This window comes from Ambystoma mexicanum, chromosome 5p (assembly GCF_040938575.1).
Source record: "Ambystoma mexicanum isolate Mex_15411 chromosome 5p, UKY_AmexF1_1, whole genome shotgun sequence".
Classification (NCBI taxonomy): domain Eukaryota; kingdom Metazoa; phylum Chordata; class Amphibia; order Caudata; family Ambystomatidae; genus Ambystoma; species Ambystoma mexicanum.
In genome coordinates this window covers 51072376-51092529 of record NC_090930.1, presented here as the reverse complement: position 1 = coordinate 51092529, position 20154 = coordinate 51072376, and the positions used below count along the sequence as shown (strand labels likewise).

At 48.9% G+C, this 20154-nt stretch overlaps 1 protein-coding gene across 1 annotated transcript in view; it reads left to right on the top strand.

Moving 5' to 3' along the window:
- SLC7A3 (solute carrier family 7 member 3) overlaps positions 1-20154 on the top strand; it is a 118922-nt gene that overhangs the window by 76162 nt on the left and 22606 nt on the right. The window contains exons 7-9 of the mRNA XM_069612422.1: positions 6610-6749; positions 8000-8102; positions 16666-16871. Coding sequence (XP_069468523.1) covers positions 6610-6749; positions 8000-8102; positions 16666-16871 — 449 coding nt within the window. The remainder of the gene's footprint in view (positions 1-6609; positions 6750-7999; positions 8103-16665; positions 16872-20154) is intronic.

Genomic DNA, 20154 nt, shown 5'->3' with positions numbered 1-20154 from the left:
CACAGCCTCAGATAGCAGACTTAAATCAAAATAGGTAGGGCATACTCATTGCATAACTGTAGATTCAATAGAAATTTGATTGCTGGAATATTGAAAGAAATAGGGTTAGCATTAAACATCATACTCTGCACCTTGCATGGTTAAAGTTTGAAGTGGACAATATTTATAAAAGTATTCTGTCCTGCGGTGGGCAAGACTTTTGCAGCTAGTCCTAAGATGCTCCGACGATTCTTTTGCAGTTGAGTGCTTACAGAATCTACGTGGTATCTCATCATTTAGTTGTTTGTTCTAAGGGGCACAGACCTCTCTTGTGGGCCACAAGTTAAAGCTTAGCCTCATGATTTGAGCTCTATACTGATTATCAGGTGCATAGGAATATGATCCCTTTCTTTCATTTTAGAATCACCCATTTGAAATGCTTTATACACACGACATGCGTCCCATTGGACTATCCATTCATAGTCTCTGAGCTTCTTCTTAGCCTGCTCCAGCTTCTCTAAGAGTTGTACTACATCGATATCTGCTCTTTTAAACAAAGTGTCACATTCTGCTTACCAGCTTTTTAAAGAGACATCTTGGTTAGATTGCATGGCTACAGCCAAGGCTGGGAGCACTGATGCCCCCATGGGATCTGACATTAAGCATTTTCTATAGAGAGCCATCATTTGCCATGTTATCGCCACTTGGATAGGCAAACGTCCTAGTTCCAATCTTATTATTTGTATTGGAAACCTTTAGGAAGAAGTGACAAGGATTTCCAAAATATTCCCTCTAAGAGATTAATTAGGCTGATTAGCTGAGACTTTCACCTGAGTGCCATAGGTTACTATAGACACTACTTTTTGGTTGTAAAACATGATCATCGGTTTAAATGAAAATTTGCAATACTTGGTTTGAATAATTTTGGCTTGAGATGTTAGACTCCATCTTATGTTGTGCTTTGTTTTTGTAAGCTAAATCTTTTGCATGCTTAACTTTTGACCCAGATATTTATCTTCTTGTATATTTTCTAAGAACATTCCTCCTATGCTCCATTTATCGATAGCCTTACTTTTTCTCCCTCTAGCAATAGTTTACGTGTTTGATTTTTGAATATTTATTGGTTAAGAGGTTCTGTTTCGCATATAATTGGAGGGCCGATCTGAGGGCCGATCTGGTTTCCAACTTTAGGGGGAAATTATCTAATTGCTTCAAATGCCTTATTGATATCGCTTATATAGAAATTAAAAAGGGTAGCCGCAAGGATACGCACTTGTTTAAGGCCCCTATATGTTGCAATGTTTTTTGAGAGCAAGCCAGCCTGTTTCTGTTTTATTTGTATAGAGGTGTTGGTATAAAACTGTTCAATTAAACTAAGGAGATATTCCGTGCATTGTGCTTTGGCTGGTTCTTCCAAAGTAGTTCCTGTGAAATCGAATCAAATGCCTGCCTGAAATCAATAAATACAAGATAGACCAGCCGATTTTTGGCAATGGCCTGACTTTTTAACGCTGATATGGTTAGTAAATTGATTGTCGTACCAAGTCCTGCAACAAACCCTGATTGAAATGTGTCAGTTAATACTTGCTCTTTCAACCAGATCTGAAAGTCCCGTAGAATGAAACCCGTAACTATTAACCCCGGCACATGAAGCAGTGCAATTGGTCATTAATTGACCAGATCTTCTCTATTGCCTTTTTTAAAAATAGGAATCAAAATAGACTTCTTCCATGTAGCAGGATTAGCTTGATTTCTTTTTTTTAGTTTTAGTATGTATTTATTTTTATGATTTCTTGCAATACTGCTAAAAGTATGGTAGCCCAGGTCTCAGAGTTGGCCTTCAAGGTCGTATTAGTGAGCCCATCCGGGCCAGGGGCTCGTGAGGAACTTTATTTTTGAATGAGTAGAAATATATCTAAATTATCACATTTTAGATCTTTTCAGTTGCCTTAGAGACATGAGTCATTGGGACATGTTCGGGTTTAGTAAATAGCGCTATAATATGGCTGCACCAAATGGCTTCTGTGATTATACTGATCATGCTTGTCATGGTTACATTGAATTTAACCCACCTTTAGACATTTCCAAATTTCGCCACTAGATTTGTTTTTAATTGCCCTTAGCATATATTCCGCGTCGGATTGCTCTTTTTGCTTTCTGTACTGTTTTATTCCGTTTTTATATTTGTTTCTTAATTTACTGTGATCTATATTAGTCAGTTTGCACATACTTCTAATTTGACTCCGCATTTGTGTTTACATCTTCTGAATAGTTACATCATAAGAAACTTTTTCCACTGTTACTCGCACCCCTTTAGGTTTGTGATCAACAGAAACATGTAGTACTTCATTATATGGTAAATTCCCCGACTTCCTAGAGTGCGGCGTTGCCCAGGGGACCTAAGCTGCACGAGTGGACAATTTAATTGCTCTTATCATACCAGCAGCAGCTCTACTTTTAGATGCTTGATGGCTGGTAGCCTGGCCAAGCAGGCTGATTCAATATCCAAGTTTCCTGTAGAATCAGTATATCATAATCAGACAGCAACAGTTGAGAGTTTGTCAACATCAGCTGTTTGAAGCCTCGCGTATTCCAAATGTACATTCTCAGTTTTGCGCGCTTGCGGGACAGGTCGCTCTAGTGCCTATTTGTCTGCTTTGTATCAGTAGGTGCTTTAGAAATCCATGCCCATTTTGATTTATTATGAGCTGGGGGGGTGGTAGTTACTTCTCTATTCAACTGACTTGTGTTCCCCAAGTAGTTAATTGTCAACAGTTTATAATGTGGAAAGTTATTGGTCATAACTGGCTCTCTTGCAGTAAGTTTGTATTTTCTATTTTCAAAATCCCTAGGCTTGTGTAAATACTAATTTTCAGGCCTATATCACACAGGGTATCTTTAGCATCCCATATTATCTCCTTAACAATTAAAGCTGGAATCATTATATCAACTGAGTCCATATATTTATTGTTGGTATTTTTGAGATCCTGACTGCCTCTTGATTGGATGAGCTGTAAACTGGGTATTAATTTAAACACTAGTATTGTTGTTCTGTTCGGGTATGGGCCGTGTTCTTTTTCCTATGAGGAGTACTTTGTGGCAAGCTGAGATCAGTCTGAGGCCTGCCAGCCTTTGTTTGGTGATTTCTTCAGCACCCTAATGCACTGTGAGTGGATTTAGCATGCAGCACTTTTGTTCTTTTTTGTTCTAATGTAAGAAAATGCCTCTCCTAGGACGCAGCATGTGCTCTGTTAAGAATGTCTGTAATTACTGAAAGATCACCATGCGCTTCCCGAGGTGATTTTGAATCGTTTCTTTAGGGTCGTAATAGAAGAAGTAGACAATTCATAAGTTCATCCAAATCAACAGGGCCCTTAGTTGCTGTCGGGGAAAATCGAGGTTAGTTGGATTATTTAATTAAACCTCTTTAGTTGGCTGCTCGTCTCTGCATGGGATAGATGACCTCTCGATGCAAGCTTTCTTCACTTTCCCATAGAGTTAATTAGTTTGAGTTGGGGTTGTCAGGTTACTTATACATGTTTTAGTCTTACTTTTTGCAACAATAATTAGATTTTTCGGTTTGTTTTTTGTTGCAACTAGCTTTGCGCCTGTTGTTGAGCTGTTAGAATTTGATTACCTCTTCTTTTTTTTTATCAACATTATAAAGACTTCATACATTCAGGCTCTTCATCTTCCGATGGAATTATTGCTTTTTCAACAATTGAGTCTATACGGAACTATACATGGAACATCATTCGCAGCCATGGGCTCTGATGTGCAAGTTTCCCCCATGGCGATTCTCCCTTGGGAGTCATCCACAATTTGGATGGTTTGATTGTGAGTACTTTGGCTAGGGCAGGAAGTACATCTAAATTCGATGGAGGGGAGCAATTGACGCGGTGCAATTCAGTCGCAACCCAATGGACTTTACCATCTAGTAGAGTTAGCATAGTGCTCTGACTCTACGCTTTTTTTTTTCAAGGATTTCAAACATTTTCAGAAAACTATACAAACGGGTGGTGATAGCATTTAAAGCTATTTCCCAGGACACCAGAGGATGTGGTTGGGTCTTGCCATGGGTTTACTCTATGACATTGGTGTGGAGCTGGTGTTGTTAGGCCAGGATTCTGGTGATGCTGGGTGAAGTATCAGAGTTTGTGATAATGAAATCAGCAGACTTTTGGATTTTGCCCTCCCTTAATCCCCTGACATACTATGAGCTTTCTCACAAGAGTCATCACAGCTATGAGCGGGCATGATGCAGTCTTGTCTGGAAAAGCTTGTTCCGCCCGCCATTAGCAAGGGCTCCATTACTACGTTTTGCAGGGAATCGCCTGCATCTGCCAATTAAGCTGCTGCTTGAGCATAGGACAGCGAGTGGCTGAAGAGTGGCTGCTTCTTTGGAAATGACTCGCAGATGGAAGTTTCATTCTATGGAATGTTACTCTTTTGGTTTCCCTTTGTAGCAATTAAGGCAGAGAGGATTTACGCCGGTAACGTGTGTAAGAATTGTGGGCATTTGTTATTTTCAAAGAGCTCACTTTGAGAAGCCTTTTCAAGGTCTTCTCTTTGAGTACTCGTGTGTGATGCTTTAGCAGGACCCGCTAAGGTCGCAGGGGCCCACAAGGCTCGAATGTGCCTAGATATTGATTTTGAGCGTGTTTTCAATATTGCTTTCTGTTTTGAGACAGACATTCCTGCCTGACCTGTGGAGTCGTAAGTGAGGTAAGATACGGCAGATGTCGCACCTTCATCCATTAACTTGACCGCCCCCACGGGCATCACTGATGTCAGCGTATATGCGGCCATCCAGCTGTCAAGCCGCTAAACAGGTTACTTGCTACGCATGCAACTGGATTCAAGTCGAGGGCTGCCCGCTGTACAGCTACACAGCTAACAGCAAACTGCACTCGACGCACGCAGCCCCTTAAGGGAGATTGCGTTGTAAGTGGGCGTGGCCACACTCAATCTGCAAATGAAGGACTACCATTTGCAGATAAGTTAGAAGATGAATTCAGAATTAGAATAATCAGTCAATGTTCCTGAAAGAGTAAATCAGCAGAGTAGCAGAATAGCAGTGGTCGAGTGTAGCTTCAGCTGAGGGGACTTGCAGCAAACAGCACTTGGCGCACTCCACAATGCCTTTCTCCTTCATTTCCAGCTCTCTGCCTGTCTACCACTGTGACCACCCTGGTTGCTTCTCTCGCGTCACGTGGAGACCAAAGTGCGGGATTACTTTGTCCTGGCATATTCCAGCTCTACCCCTTGGCTGGGGCAGAAGCTGTCTTGCTTGCTATGCTTTGAAGGCGACTCTAAAAAGGTTTGTCTGTGGTTCGAAGTACAGGAAGAGGAGAGTGTCTCAGCTTGGTGCTTGTGCCTGGGGGGGTAGGAAGGTGGTACCTAACGGGCAGCTTGTCGTTGCCAGATACCTCTGGAGTTGGTATGCACATCTTTTGTGTTCTGATGTCCTGAACAGACATTGAACCAGCCGTTGAACTTGCCCATTTTGGAAAAGTTCCCTCTTGCTCTCTGTGTTCACTTTGAAACCGCAGGGCTTGAGGCTTGAGGCAAGTGCTGCTTTTGTACTACGGTCAAGTATCAGAACCACATACTTAGTACAATCCTTTAGTAAATTGTATGATCAATTACATACTAAACATGGTCATCACTTGCACAAGACAGCCCTAGAATCGTTCATCTATCCTTCCAGCATGCCACACTTTTCCCCCAAATCCCGTAAAAGGCTTTTGCACCAGAACAGACAGTGCATCAAAGCACACAACCTGAACGCTCATCCGCTACATACCACGTGCAGGGCCTCTGCTCTGGAACGCAAAGCAATCGCATGGAGTCCAAGATGTATTCCTATGTGTGTGTAATTGTTCATTCTTCCAGCACAGCATCCTAATGTAACATAAGCAGGTAAATGCAGCATCTCTGGACGTGGAGCAATAGGATAGTACCTGTGCCTGATATGCCCTGAGCTTACTGCCTGCACTACCTACAAGGCAACCACTGTTTGCCATCTATCAACCCAGCTGCAAAACCGTGTAGCTCTGGTGGGTTGTCCTCCTCCAGAATCCAGGCCCACGCAGTGCTTGGCCTCTGTGAACACTACTCTTAGCATTCCGGACCTTGTCAACATTCTTAAAGTTCAGCAAGGAACGCTAGACCATACTCTTCAATCAATACCTAGACTCATTGTGTTCCTGCACACCATCCTACCCCCATACCAGGAACATATTGCAAATGACTCCCCACCCCCCAAATCTCATATGTGCTCTGCATTACACGCACAACGCGCTGTTGCTTTATCCCTATGTCTGCTCTATGTAAAAACCCAAATCTAAATACTAGTTGTAGAATAATGTGGTCTGATACCCTGTAGTGACTCTTGTCATGGTGTCCCTGTTTCACATGTGCTGCTAGCGGTAGGAATGGCTTCATAGCCTGATGTACTGGAGTGATTGGTCGCTGCCTGAAGTGGCTTAGTGTGTGACACGTTGTGGGGGAGGAAGGGTGTGCCTCAATTCGTGGCATAGCACAGTCAGCTTGATGCAGTTTTTGGTTGGGCGGATGTTTCCCTGATGTGGCTCTGCCTTCTGTAACCCTTTCATGTCTTCTGTTTAGTTTGTTGGGCTCCATGTTTCCGATGCCACGTGTCATCTATGCCATGGCTGAGGACGGCCTTCTGTTCAAGTTCCTTGCCAATGTAGACAAGAGGACGAAGACTCCCCTGGTTGCCACCATTGTGTCTGGTATCATCGCTGGTAAGTGCTGACTGAGTTGCTTGGTTGGCATTCAGATGGGTTGGTTGCTGTTTATACAGTGCACGATTGTAGCTGCTTCCACGGTATGGAACAGGGCGGACTGAGTTATGATTGTCACACTGGAGCTTAAGCTTTGCTGAAGAGTCGGCTCTGTGATTCTAAGTTCAGTTTGTACCTGAGAAGGCAAGCTGGAGCTACAACCATGAATGGTGAAGCGGACCACATCCAGACCTATGTAGCCATGGGTTTTAAGACTAAAGAGCATTCTGGGCAGGGGGAGACGGTGGAAGAAAGGAAGCGGCTTGCAAGAAAGGGTGCTCTTTGCAAAGCTGGGATGTGAGAAGGGCAGGCTTTAGAGCAAGATGAAGTAATGGGTTTTATGTTCTTGGATGCAGCACTGTGAACAGTCTCCCTGGCCTTTTGAAGAACTTGCATTTTGTAATGGCTTCAAAATCGCTTGTCCTCTGGCATCTAGTGCGTTCTTTTTTTGGCACTTCATCCTGCCTGGGACTGGTAACCTGTGGAGACAACTTCTGTTTTACTAAGACGATTCCTATTGCGAAAACAAATACGGTCAGACTGGCTCCCGCATTCTGTGAGTTTGCCACTTGGAGTTTGAATATATATATTGATTGACTGGCCTTGCAGGATCATTTGGCAACTGGAATTGTTCACCGCTGACTTACTTTGGCCGTGACTTGTCATTGACCTGGATTGCCTCCACAGGCTATGGTAGTGTTTGGGTACAAGAAAGGTGAGGAGGACCATTAAGTTGGTAAGCAGCTTCTTTTCAGCTGCTATGAAAGTACGAAAGCAAGTGCTATGTGTTAAGTGGGGTGAAACGGGGAAAGATTTGGACTCCTAACTGAGCATTTGTGACTTTTATAATTCTATATCCCCTCTCGCCCAATGGTTCATTACCATAAGGAACCAGTTGATGAGCATGTTTTTTTATTTGTGGTGCTTGTGATATATTTCAGCCACTTGGTGATGGCAGTGAGCATCTCCTCGTTGCCTGCAGTGTTCTTCGTTACCCTGCCATTGCAATGCTCAGCTACCTTCTCTGAAGACCTAGACTCCAATCACTTATGCTTCCAGACCTTCTGTGCTTTGCCTTGTATTGTGTAGGAGTGACCGACTGTGTCGAATGTGACTGTCCCAAAGCCCAGAATAATTGTGTGCCATTCTGGAGTATTGCATGCAACACTGATACTTTGTGAGCCAGTGCTGAATGCTTCTTTCTTTTTCAGCACTGATGGCTTTCCTCTTTGAACTGAAAGACCTCATCGACTTGATGTCCATTGGCACTTTGTTGGCGTACTCCCTGGTTGCTGTCTGTGTGCTGATCCTCCGGTAGGTGCTGTATGCATTGCAGTGGTTAATGCTTCTGCAGGGACTTAGGGGCTCATTCTGAGTATGCCGGTATCCTGGCAGTAGAGGATACCAGCATCTGGTACTTACCTTTACCAGCACCTGGTCCGGTGGCATCCATGAGGAGATTTGCTGCAACAAGGGCTTTTTTGGCCAGTAGGGCACTTGGCTTACCTCCAGCATGTAGCTGGAGATAATCCAGATGCCCCACCACACTCCTATAGTCGGGCGGTCCAGTAAAGTGCTGGTATCCTCGGGTACCGGCACTTCTTTACCGGACCGCCTGACTCGGAAAGAGGCCCTTAGTGTCTTATCTAACGTGCTCTTGGTATGTGGGTGGAATCGCCTGTAGCTGCCGGCCTTTAACTTTTGAGTACTGCTAAGTAGTAGCCAGAATAGTCCATGGAGAGAGATCATGCCCAAAACACCTGGACAGCTGCAGGTTGCAGATCCCCCTTCCCATGTCCATTGGAAAATATGGAAGCCATTATGGACTAATAACTGCCCAGAATGGCTTCCCGCGTGTGAGACTTAGTGCTTGATGCAGTAGCTGTAATTCATAACTTCACGTTCCCAGGCAAATATGCGTTGCGTCCCAGGGATCCTGGCCCTCGGACTGCAGGTTCTAGGTCTGTCGGATGCTATGATTCCTGAGCTGACGCTGGCATTTCTGTTTCTCCAGCATGGGGTCTGGCGTGGATTCACATGCTCATGAATATTCCGCGTCGTCAGGCTGGGAATCCTCGGTAAAGAAAAAATCAGTTTCAGTTTAGTTTCTAAACTGTCTTTCTACTAATAACCAATCACTGGTCTCTGGGTCGTACGGCCCCCAGCCAATGACTGCCCGCTACCCTAGCCCCTCCTCTGGCAGCCATCTTCAGATTTTTACCACACGTTGAAGTGTTGGGAGTCCTCGTGCTATAGCTCTCGAGCTTCTACTGCGTTTTGCGATTTTTCAAGGAGTTTACTCTCATTTTTTTAGTCAATCGAGCCTCAAGCTCCACCGATTCTACTTCCGATCATCGGGGACCTGTTTTGGAAATTTCTACGCCCCTCAAGGGTGGGTTTTCGTCGAGTTTCGCTTCTTGGAGGATTCCGGAAGATCTTTGAGGCCTACCTCGCATGGACATGGCCCAAGACAAAGGAAACGCAACGCCCGGATACAAGCTTTTTGGCTGAAGGGGAAGAGCCGAGCAGCAGGTGCAAAGAAGAAGTCTGAGCGGTCTTCTAAGACCTTTGAGGGTGCTCCGGCGACAGGGGCCCAACAAAAGGCAAAGCACCGGGAGCACCGATCGGTCGGGCTCCTCGGCTGCCAGGCAGGGTGCATTATCACCGAAGCCATCAACCACAAGCCAACGCTCTGGCTCGGTGAAGAGGAAGTCGGAGAACACGGGTAAGCTTCGGGAGAAGCCCCGGTCGATCCCGACGGAGACAGCTGAAGGGGAGCGTGGCGGTGACCCTCCCCCCAAGGTGAAGGCCTCAGGCACGCCTAAGGTCGTGAAGGCCCTGATTCACCCGACTAAAGCCTCGATTGAAGGAGTCATGGCCCTGGCGAAGCCTGCGGAGGCTATCCCAGTGGAGATGACCTCCGGGCCTAGAGTTTCCCTGCCACCATGGAGGGAATCCTCTTTTCAGCCTAATGATAAGACCCCCGTGAAGCCCCGGGCGGAGAAAAGGGGGGGGGGCACGGTAGCCATTACGGACACAGATACCACCTATGAAGAGGAGCTGGCTGGTGTCGCAAAGATCCTGGACAAGAAGTTTGAGGAGGTCCGGTCCTACGGGCGGGATCTCGACGAGGCGGATGAAGAAAGCGACAGTGGTGCCGACAAGGAGCAGCAGGCCGTGGATGAGATGGAGGATCCTACTCCCCAACCGTCACTCCTGTCGCAACTGGTGCCTATGCCACAAGATAACTCAGGAGCGATCTTGATGGCTATTCAGACCTTGTGTACGGAGACAAGGACAAGGTTGCCCTTCGACCCAGCGGAGCCTGGACCATCGGGAAGCCCACCGAGCAAGCAAAGGCGAGTCCCCCAGCCCCCTCCCTTCCAGCCTTCTCATCCCTCACCTCCTTCCCCTCCACCGAGGGATGAGACAGGAACGGAGACGACGGGGACGGACGACGACGGTGGTGACGATGGAATGGACCCCCCTTCACCACCTCCTCGGGCCTCTCCCCGACCCCCCGACGAGATTGGCTCTTTACACGCCATGATCGCCAGGGCATCTGAGCTCTTCCAGCTCTGCCCCGAAGAACAGAAGAAGGAAGGTTTTCTCTACCAATGGCAGGAGGCCAAGAGGAAAACTCTCCTCTCAGTCCTGTTACTGGATGACATCTGGGACGAGTGGCTAGCGCTCCTGAAGAACCCGTCCACGGCCCCTGCTAACAGAGACCGGTACGAGAAGAAGTACCAGGTCCCAGACTCCGCCCTTATGTGTGTTGAGTTGTGTTTCAACAACGGCGGCCAACCTTTCGAAACGCCGGAGGCAAGCAAGGTGCCTCCAAAGGATTCGGCGGCGGTTCCCCGTCGTATCGCCAAGCGGCCCGCTCCTCGTCACAGGAGGCCTACAGAGGAATCGGCAAGACAGGAGGATTCCGTCGTCGGCGGCAAGGCCGCGACGAAACCGGATTGAACCAGCCGTGGCATCAGGCCCCCACCTGAACACCCTGGTGGGAGGCCGGCTGGCGAAATTCGTCAGTGTGTGTGAGTCCATCTCCACTGACAGCTGGGTGCTGGATGCCCTGGCCCGCGGGCACACTCTGGAATTCCAAAAGAGGTGTCCCCATATTCCACCCGTGGCCAGGAAGAAAAACCACGTCCCTCAGCTGCTGCTGGAGGTACAGGCGATGCTAAGAAAGGGAGGCATCGAGCTCATCCCAAAGAAGCTCCGGGGCTCCGGGATATACTCTCGGTACTTCCTCATCTGGAAGAAGACCGGCGGTTGGCGACCCATCCGGGACCTTCTTCGTCTAAACAAGTACATCAAGTCCCAGAAGTTCTGGATGGTCACCCTCCAGTACATGCTGAGACAGCTGGAGGAAGGCGACTTCCTATCTTCGCTGGACTTGGAAGATGCCTACTTCCACATCCCCATTTTAAGGGGACATCGAAAATTCCTACGATTTGTGGTCCAAGGGCGAAACTATCAGTTCAAGACCATTCCCTTTGGATTGAAGTCGGCGCCCAGGTTATTCACAAGTGCCTGGCACAAGTGGTGGCACGGCTGCTCTTGCATGGGATCCACATCTACCCCTACCTGGACGATTGGCTCATCCGAGCAAGGTCAAGAGAACTCGCCGTCGATCACACAGCGAAGACCGTCCAACTGCTCATGGATTTGGGATTCCCACTTGGTACCGTTGCAAGTCGCCCTGTTTCTGGGAGCCAGGCTGTAACGCTCACCTTGTATCCACAGGGACGCCACCCGACTGGTCTGGAGCGCTTGTGGGACGGATGCACCCCCCCCCCCAGGGACTCGCGCTGCCGTGGGCTTAGTCTGGAAGACAGGAGTTCAGTTTTAGCCACAAACACCTTCTCTCGAGGCCCACCTCCCAAGTGTCTCTCACCTTGTATTTTGATTAGGTGCGCTCTCCGTCCTGCCGTTTTGTGCAGGGGCACGTCGTGGTTGGGCACCTTTCCGCCGAGTTACTTCACTGGCGTGGGCCCGGGAGTCCAGGCCGGCTGTGACTCCTCTCTTGAGGTAAGTTTTTACTCTTTTTAAGAATAAGTGTCCGCAATAGTTGTCGCCCTGTTGACCTTCTCCTTCTCTCGTTGATGCCGAAGGCGTGATTGAGACGTCGAGCAGATGGAGAGGACAGTGCTCGAGTAGGTAAGAGAATACGCGAATCGCGGCGCTATGAGCGTCTTTGAAATAGGATAACCTGTGCTATCCTTCCTTGCAGGTTGCCGAGAAGTTCTGGAAGAAATGTGGCCAGATGGAAGCAGAACATAGAATGGAAGATGTCCGGTCGGCGATGGAGTTCGAGGAGAGCTTTGGTAAGTAAGCGGAGCCTGGAGGCGATGGAATCGGAAGATGAAGGCTTACTAACTGTCCTTTTCTTGGCTCTCCTCTAGGATGTTACTAGTGGAAGAAGATGAGTACCAGGAAGGTTCCGGATTGATCGAGGAGCTGGAAGCAGAACAGGTAAGGATGAATAACAGTGTTCTTCTTCACCCTGGAGATGCAGGCCAAGGATTCTGCGAGCAGGTCTCCGTGAACGTCACGCTGCAAATGCAGAACAACGCAAAGCGCGTGCCTCAGTTCGGGCGTTGCTTAAATAGCCAGCAGGTACCACGCCCTGGATGCTAGACTGCATGATGCAGTTCCACGTTGATCCTTGTGGGTGCAGCCATGTTGGTCCATTGCCCAATGGAAACTCTACCAGCTGTATGAGCCTGGCTCCAGGACAGCCAAGAGGGGAATGATTGGGCCTTTGGGGCCATGCAGGAATACTGTGGCGAGGGCCAGAGGCCCTGAGGTCCCAGGCCAGGGGTTAAGGTTGTGACACAGGCTCGACACAGTGGTGCGACTGGCTTCGCCGTTGGAGGAAAGAGCGAAGGCCATCGTGGGCATGGTACAACAGCTGTTGACCATGGACGTGGCCAGGGTGAGGTCCATCAAGTCCCTACCCGGCATGATGTCCTTGTGCATCTACCTCGTGTGCCTATGCAGACTGCGGATGCGACCACTGCAGGAGTTCCTCGACGCCCGTTGGAGGCAAGCGGCGGGCAGCTTCGAAGACAGGATCTCACTCAACAAGACTTTCCGCCAGGCGATCCGGTGGTGGGGCACCCGCGTGCATCTGGTGGCGGGCATGGCCTTCCAGACCCCGGCACATCAGGAAACGGTGATGACGGATTCCTCCCTGGAAGGATGGGGAGCTCACACCAGAGTTCTCCACGCAAGAGGCCCTTGGCTCCCGGAGGAGAAGTCACTACACATCAATGTCATGGAGCTCCGAGCCATGTTCTGGGCCCTCTGGTCGTTCCTTCCGTCCCTCAAGGGCAAGGTGGTAAGAGTTTTCACCGACAACACCACCACGATGTTCTACATCCGGAAACAGGGGGGGGCACCAGATCTCCAGCCCTATCCAAGGAAGCGCAGAATCTGTGGCACTGGGCCGTCGCCCAAGGGATGCTTCTGGTACCCTTCCATCTGGCAGGAATCAAGAACACTATCGCCGACTCACTCAGCAGAGAGCTGCGCTCGTGCCACGAGTGGGAGCTGCGGCAGGATCAAGTGGATCTCCTATTCCGACGATGGGCAATCCCCAGATCGACCTATTCGCGACGGCGATGAACACCAAGTGCCGGAGGTTCGCCAACAGGTTTCCCCAGCCGGGAAGCATGGGCGATGCCTTCTCATTCCCCTGGGACGGCCTGTTCCTGTATGCGATCCCACCTTTGCCGTTGCTGCTGCGACTCATCAGTCAACTCAGACGGTCCCGGTGCAAGATGATCCTCGTCGCACCTGCGTGGCCGAGGCAGATTTGGTTCCTGGACCTTCTGGACATGTCAGCGTCCCCACACCCCCCAGTCAAACTGCCGGCGGATGCGGATCTTCTCGCCGGGGAAGGAGGCGCCATCCTCCACCAAGACCCGGGGTCGCTGAACCTGCAGGCCTGGCTCCTGCAGCACTGAGTCTGGAGGATACGATATCCCGGCGGACTGCAAGGAGGTGCTTGCAAAGGCCAGGGCATCCTCGACTCTCAAGTGCTATGGACACAAATGGAAGAGATTCTCTCTCTGGTGCCGTGCACAGAAGATTAACCCTCTGCGGATTACGGCCCCTCAAGTGCTGCCCTACTTGCTGTCGCTGGCCAAGGCGGGGCTGGCACATGCCTCCATCAAGATCCATCTGGCGGCTATCTCCCGCTACACCAGAACTCCGGGGTGGCCATCACTGTGGTCTCATCACCTGGTGAAGGAGTTACTTGAAGGGACTGTTCCGATCGTTCCCGCTGGTGAAGGCTCCGGCATGGGAGCTCAACGTGGTGCTGACCAGGCTCATGGGGCCGCCATTCGAGCCTCTGCATTCGGCACCGTTGAAGTTCCTGTCGTGGAAGACAGCGTTTCTTGTGGCCATCACCTCTGCACGACGAGTGGGAGAGATCCAGGACCTCTCCTGTAAACCTCCATACCTGACATTCCACGAGACAAGGGTGGTGCTGAGGATGCACCCCTCCTTCATGCCCAAGGTGCCATCTGACTTCCATCTCAACGAGCCCTTGGTGTTAACCTGTTTTCTTCCCGTCGCCGGTTGAGAGGACTTTACACTCTCTGGATGTGGCTAGAGCGCTGAAGTTCTACGTGGACCTCACAAAGAGTCTTCGGAAGACATCACAGCTGTTTGTGAACTTTGGACCTGTGAACCAAGGGAAGGCCCTCTCGAAGGCTGCATCATGCACTGTCATGGGTTGGCAAACCGACCCTTGCCCGGCCGTCCGAGAGCCCATTTGACCAGAGCGATCGCTGCTACCACGGCGTTCTTGTCTGGTGTACCCCTGCTGGACATCTGCTGGGTGGCTACGTGGAGGTTGAAGCACATCTTCACGAGATTCTACTGCATCAACTGGGATGCCAGGGAGGAGTCCAGAGTTAGCCAGGCAGTGTGCGCAACCTGTTTGCCTGAAGGTGGGCCTGGTGAGGAGGTAAGAGATGCTTAATGTTGAGTTTTGTAATGCTTAATGTTGAGACTTGCCACCTCCCGCGGTTGTGCATGTGTGTACTGCTGTGTATTCTTGTATTCATGAGCATGTAAATCCAAGCCAGACCCCATGCTGGAGAAGGAACAAGTTACTTACCTGGTAGTAACTTGTTCCTTCTCTACCAGCTGGTAGAGTTTTCATTGGGCAATGGACCAACATACCTTACCTGTAACTTGTTCTCCAGCATGGGTCTGGCATGGATTCACATGCGAACCCTCCCACCTACCCCTCTACGGCTCTTCTCTAGGTCCTACTGCCACTTTACATGCTATCTGAAGATGGCTGCCAGAGGAGGGGGCAGTACGACCCAGAGACCAGTGATTGGTTATTAGTAGAAAGACAGTTCAGAAACGAAACTGAAACTGATTTCTTCTTTACCGAGGATTCCCAGCCTGACGACGGGGAATATTCATGAGCATGTGAATCCATGCCAGACCCATGCTGGAGAACAACAGTTACAGGTAAGCAACTTGTTCATTCTAGTGTCTCTTCCTTCAAGAGGAAGAACAGCAACTTCATTTGACCTGGGTCAGTTAGTGCTTCGCCTTGAACCGGTTGTGCTGTCAGGGCATCTGCTCCATATTGCTGCCCACATAGCAATGTATATACCCAAAGGTGAACAGACTACACTATTAACAATTGGGGACCAAACCACCAAGTAGGTTAGTCTGGGACGTTGGCGCCAGCATTATCTGGGGGAGGATACAATATGCTTCATTAGGCTAACTAGGCCTGTGGCAAATAAATATTACTACCAGGAAAAGCTGTGCACCTCCTAATCTCTAAGATTTATAGTAGATTATAGAGGAGTATTGAAACCCAAAAGCCATGAAGTACATCCCCCCAAAACCGTCGCCCCACCTTCAGCATTAGGAATGTGCACACTCATTGATGGCTACTTTCAAACCTTTGGATCTCTCCAATGGACCATAATGCAAGAATAGCAAATCACCATGGTGACCTGCAAACTGCGCCTGGCAAAGCTATTCTAAGAATTGTTCTCCCCACTGCCCATATCTTACGTTTTGAGAGCAGTCTGTAACTGAGCCTTGACCTCTGGCTGGGGGTCGTACCTATGTATGCCAACCTTCTTAAGGCCTCTCCAGTGGACCCCCTCTGTTTGGCAATTGTAGATACACCCCCTACAACCCTCCTCCCCACCCCCAGGAGCACCGTTATGCCCATCAAGTTCTTGTTTCCAGCAATACTTTGGCGAGGCCAGTGAGTCAACAGTTGTAATCCTTAAATAATCAATATAATAACTTACTCTGCACAGACAGGCCGTTGCCTCATGGACAGCACCTATGTAGTCGTCCCTCTCCCCCAAGCTATGAGGTGGGTATTTGATGCAGACAGAGGTGGGCACTGGTCCTACTCTATTGACTGCTTCGCGTACCAGCACTTGGATCTACAAAAGGCGGTAGGGGTCTTCGATCTGTGACTGGTGGCTCCTGACTCTTCATTCTTTGGATGGTGTTGCTCTACTTTCACCCATCAAACAAGTTGCCTCTTGTTGGCTTCCATGAGCTTGCCATCAAAATATCTATTTTTTACACGCCTCAACCTGAGACTTCACAGTCAACAAGTTGAGGATTATGCATGAGAGGGGTTGAGATTGTCTGTCTCTTATGTTTTACATCATTTTCCCCTAGGATGTTTCCAGCATATAGTTAAAGTGCTAATCTGCATGAAATTACCATCTAGGGGGCGAAGCAGGGTTGCTTATTCTTGTTGCTTTTGTACCATGCTGCAGTGATCTGCTTGTTTTATTTAACTCTGGAATTGTAATGGGTTTACTAATCTGTTTTTTCCATTCCTTCTGACGCTGCCTAGGTATCAGCCAGGCCAGGTGACCTCTTACAAAGCTGCAGATCTGGACATCAACTGCCCGGAGACAGAGAAAATTGCCATGCACACTAGCAACCATTCTGAAGCGAGTGTGCCATCAAAGTACACCCTCGAGCAGCTTTTTGTGCCCCACAAAAGTATCCCCACAGATGTCTCCGGGCAGATTGTATATAGCTGTGTCTCTTTGCTTGGTACGTGTACTTGGTGTGTTAAAGGACCTCTTTTTCTGAACTGGTTGGTTTGAGGTGATCACTTGGCTGGCGACTGAGGCATGGTGCACTTCAGACCTCTGGTGGAATGCATTGTTCTAGGTAGTAGCCAAGCTTGGTCACAGAAGGCTTAAAAAAAAGAACAGGTCTTAGATGTGGGCTTTAATGTTGGATATTAGTTGGGTGTGCACAATATTCTGAGTTGGGCCATGAGCATTCAGGGCTCGCAAAATGAAGGTTATGAACGTTGAGGACCATTTACATCATCTTTGACCTTCATGTCGAGTACATGAATGTGTTTTTCAAAACTTTAATTTACTACACATAAATATCCTTTTTTTTTTTTTTTTTCTCCTCCCACGCACTCTGTTCACATCAGGAACATGCTCTTCATTTTGTTGATTGCCCAACCCTACTAAGGCCTTGCGCAATTTGGGGCTGACAGACGTTGATATTTGTCTGTACTGCCTGGGGGAGAAACCTTACATCCACAAATGTGGCTTGAGTCCATCCATGCACCCCAACGCCCTCTCGGAAAGGGCTGGGAAAGGGCAGCAAAACTCTTCATGTACTTGCACAACAAAAGGATTGAAGGGGCTTGGTAATGTGGTAGAGAGTGTCAATCCGAGGACAGGAACCCCGCGCGTAAAGATAGAAAAATAAAAAAGCACTGCAATAGGTCTTGCTACCGCGTGGCTCTTCTCATTACCATTCTTTGTCATCGAAGGGGGAGTCCTCATTCTAATGACTCATGAGTCGGCACCACAGGTACAGTTTACTACCCAGCCCTCCACCCCAAAATAAATGGCAGGCTTTTCGTTTGAAGATGCTAGACATCTTCTGCCCTAGTGCTATTTGCTCCAGTAGGACCCACCGTGTTCTCAGCTGGCATGGACTCCATAGGGGAATACTCAGACGCCTGTGATCTGGATCCCAAGGGTGATGATCTATACCTGGTGCCGACAGGCACCACCTTCAGGTATCGAGGCTTTGGTTCCAGCCCTACCCTCTGGAATATTCCCCATTCCCGATGAGGCCATTTATGTCAAAAATGAGCAAATATTTGATAATGGGGAACTTGTTCCCTTCAGAATGTAACGTGTGGGAGCTCCAGAGAACAGAGGGACTTCCTGGAGGAATTTGTATGGGAATGTTGAAGGCCTGCAAGGACTGGCCTCATTCCTTCAAGAAGCCAGTGGGCTTCACACTTCCAGAACTGTATATTTTACTATCTCTGTTCAGGGAAACCTCGGGCATCATTCCAGAGGATAATGGCCCAGGTTTCTGGCTCTGTCCTGACCAAGGTCCTTTTTGACCTAACATGCCTCCTGGGTGAAGGACCGGAGAAGGAGACCTTGCTGCTATTTACTGCAGGTTTGGAAGCTTCAGTGCTAGAGGTGTTGGAGGTCCGCCTCTGCAATTGACTGGAAGCTCACATCAAAACACTGCCTAGTCCTCTCGGATCTGACTTTCTTGTCCACTCATTCCTTCCCCGAGAGCTTGGTGCAGGCTACGGCAGCAAATTTGGAGACGTCCACCTCTCACTAACCCGACTGGATCAGACAGGGCATGTGCGCATGAAAGTGTCCACCTTGGGCAGCGGGTAGACTGTTCCATAGCCACTAGTGCAGTGGTATGGCGTCGCTCTTGGGTGACGTCTGACTTTGCTCAGGATGTGTAGACAAAGCTCCTGGGAGTGCCCTGTGATGTGCATAAACATTTTGGAGCAAAGGCTGACCATGCCTTGCAGGTTTGTCCTTCAGCGTGATGGCTAACTCTTTGGGTTTGCCCCACTCCTTCCTACAGTGGTAAAAGGTTTTTGCCCTCTGCTACATATGCTGCCCCTGGGAGAGGTAAGACTGTAAGGCAGACTCCTCCTGAGAGGTAAAGCAGATGTGTTATTAAGAGTGGCCTCTCAGCAGCCAGTGTCCTCTGACACCCAGGATGCAAAGCCTGTTTGAAAGGACCTTCTACCACGAGTCCCCAGTGGGGAGAGGATTTCCCAGTTCGGCTCGGAATGGTTTTGCACCACCTCCGATGCTTGGAGCTTGTAGGTTGCTCTCCAGATCCTTCCCGTCATCATGCTGCTCTTCTTCCGTACTCTTTGGAGGAGGTCTGTCGGCTTCTGATCAAGAATGTGGTGGATCTAGTACTGTGCTCAGAATGAGGGGATGGGTGGTACTTATTTTCTGGCCTTGACAGACGGAGGAATCTTGCGTCCTGTGACTGCTGATCTGTTCCTGTGAAAGGACAAATTTAAATGGTCTCTCTAGGTGATATTCACAAACTCCTTCCATGTGCCCATCCACGTGATACACAGGAAGTACCTGAGGTTTGTTGAGGGCCAGCATCAAAGTCCTGCCATTCAGTGTTGCTTCACCACCCAGGGTTTTCACCCTCTGGCATGATTCCAGAGGCCAATGTCCATGGGTTGTGGGCCCTGTCGAGATGAAGGGCCAATTTGACGTTCCTACCTGCATGACTGGCTTGTACGAGCGCACACCCGGACCAGGCGTCCGCACATACAGTCGTTGCACATCTTAGACTTTTACCTGAACTTCTAAAAGTCTATGATTTCGCCAACCCTGTCCCTCTGATTTATCAGGCGGTCTTAGCTTGGGTAGTGCTTTACTGCTCGAGGATAGGGTGGCAAACATTTCTCAGATGGTGCATGTCCTCCAATTCCTGGTATGAATTCCAGCCTCAGCTGTCCTCCGTCTGCTGGATCGCATGGCTGCCTCATTCTAGAGGTCCTGGGTGCTTTGTTGTTAAGGAGGGTGCGTCAGTGACTCCTCTGTTGCCAGTGGTCTCAATTTCAAGGGAACATGTAAAATCTGCAGAAATGCAGTTTCTCGAGACCTTGCTTGGTGCTCCCTTTGAGACAATCTGATCAGGGTGTGTGTTGTTTTGGCAGCCCTGGCTTCAAGTGATGGTGGTCACCTATGTATTCCTGAAGGGTTGGTACACTCCTCTCGCAGAGCTGACAGTTTACGGACTGTGATCTCCCTTGGAATACCAGGAGCATATCAACTTGCTGGAGTTGAGGGCTACTAGGCTGGTCTTGTTGCCATCCTCTCCTCTATATAATACACAGGTTAGTGCTGATTTTGACGAACAATAGTGGCCATGCACTACCTCAACAAATGAATCGGGGGGGGGGAGGAGTGGCGTCCTTGCCGCTATGCAGAGTTGCAATGTGACTGTGGTTCTGGGCTCTAGAGAATGACACGTCTCTAATGGTGGCTCTGACCTGGAAAAGAGAAGG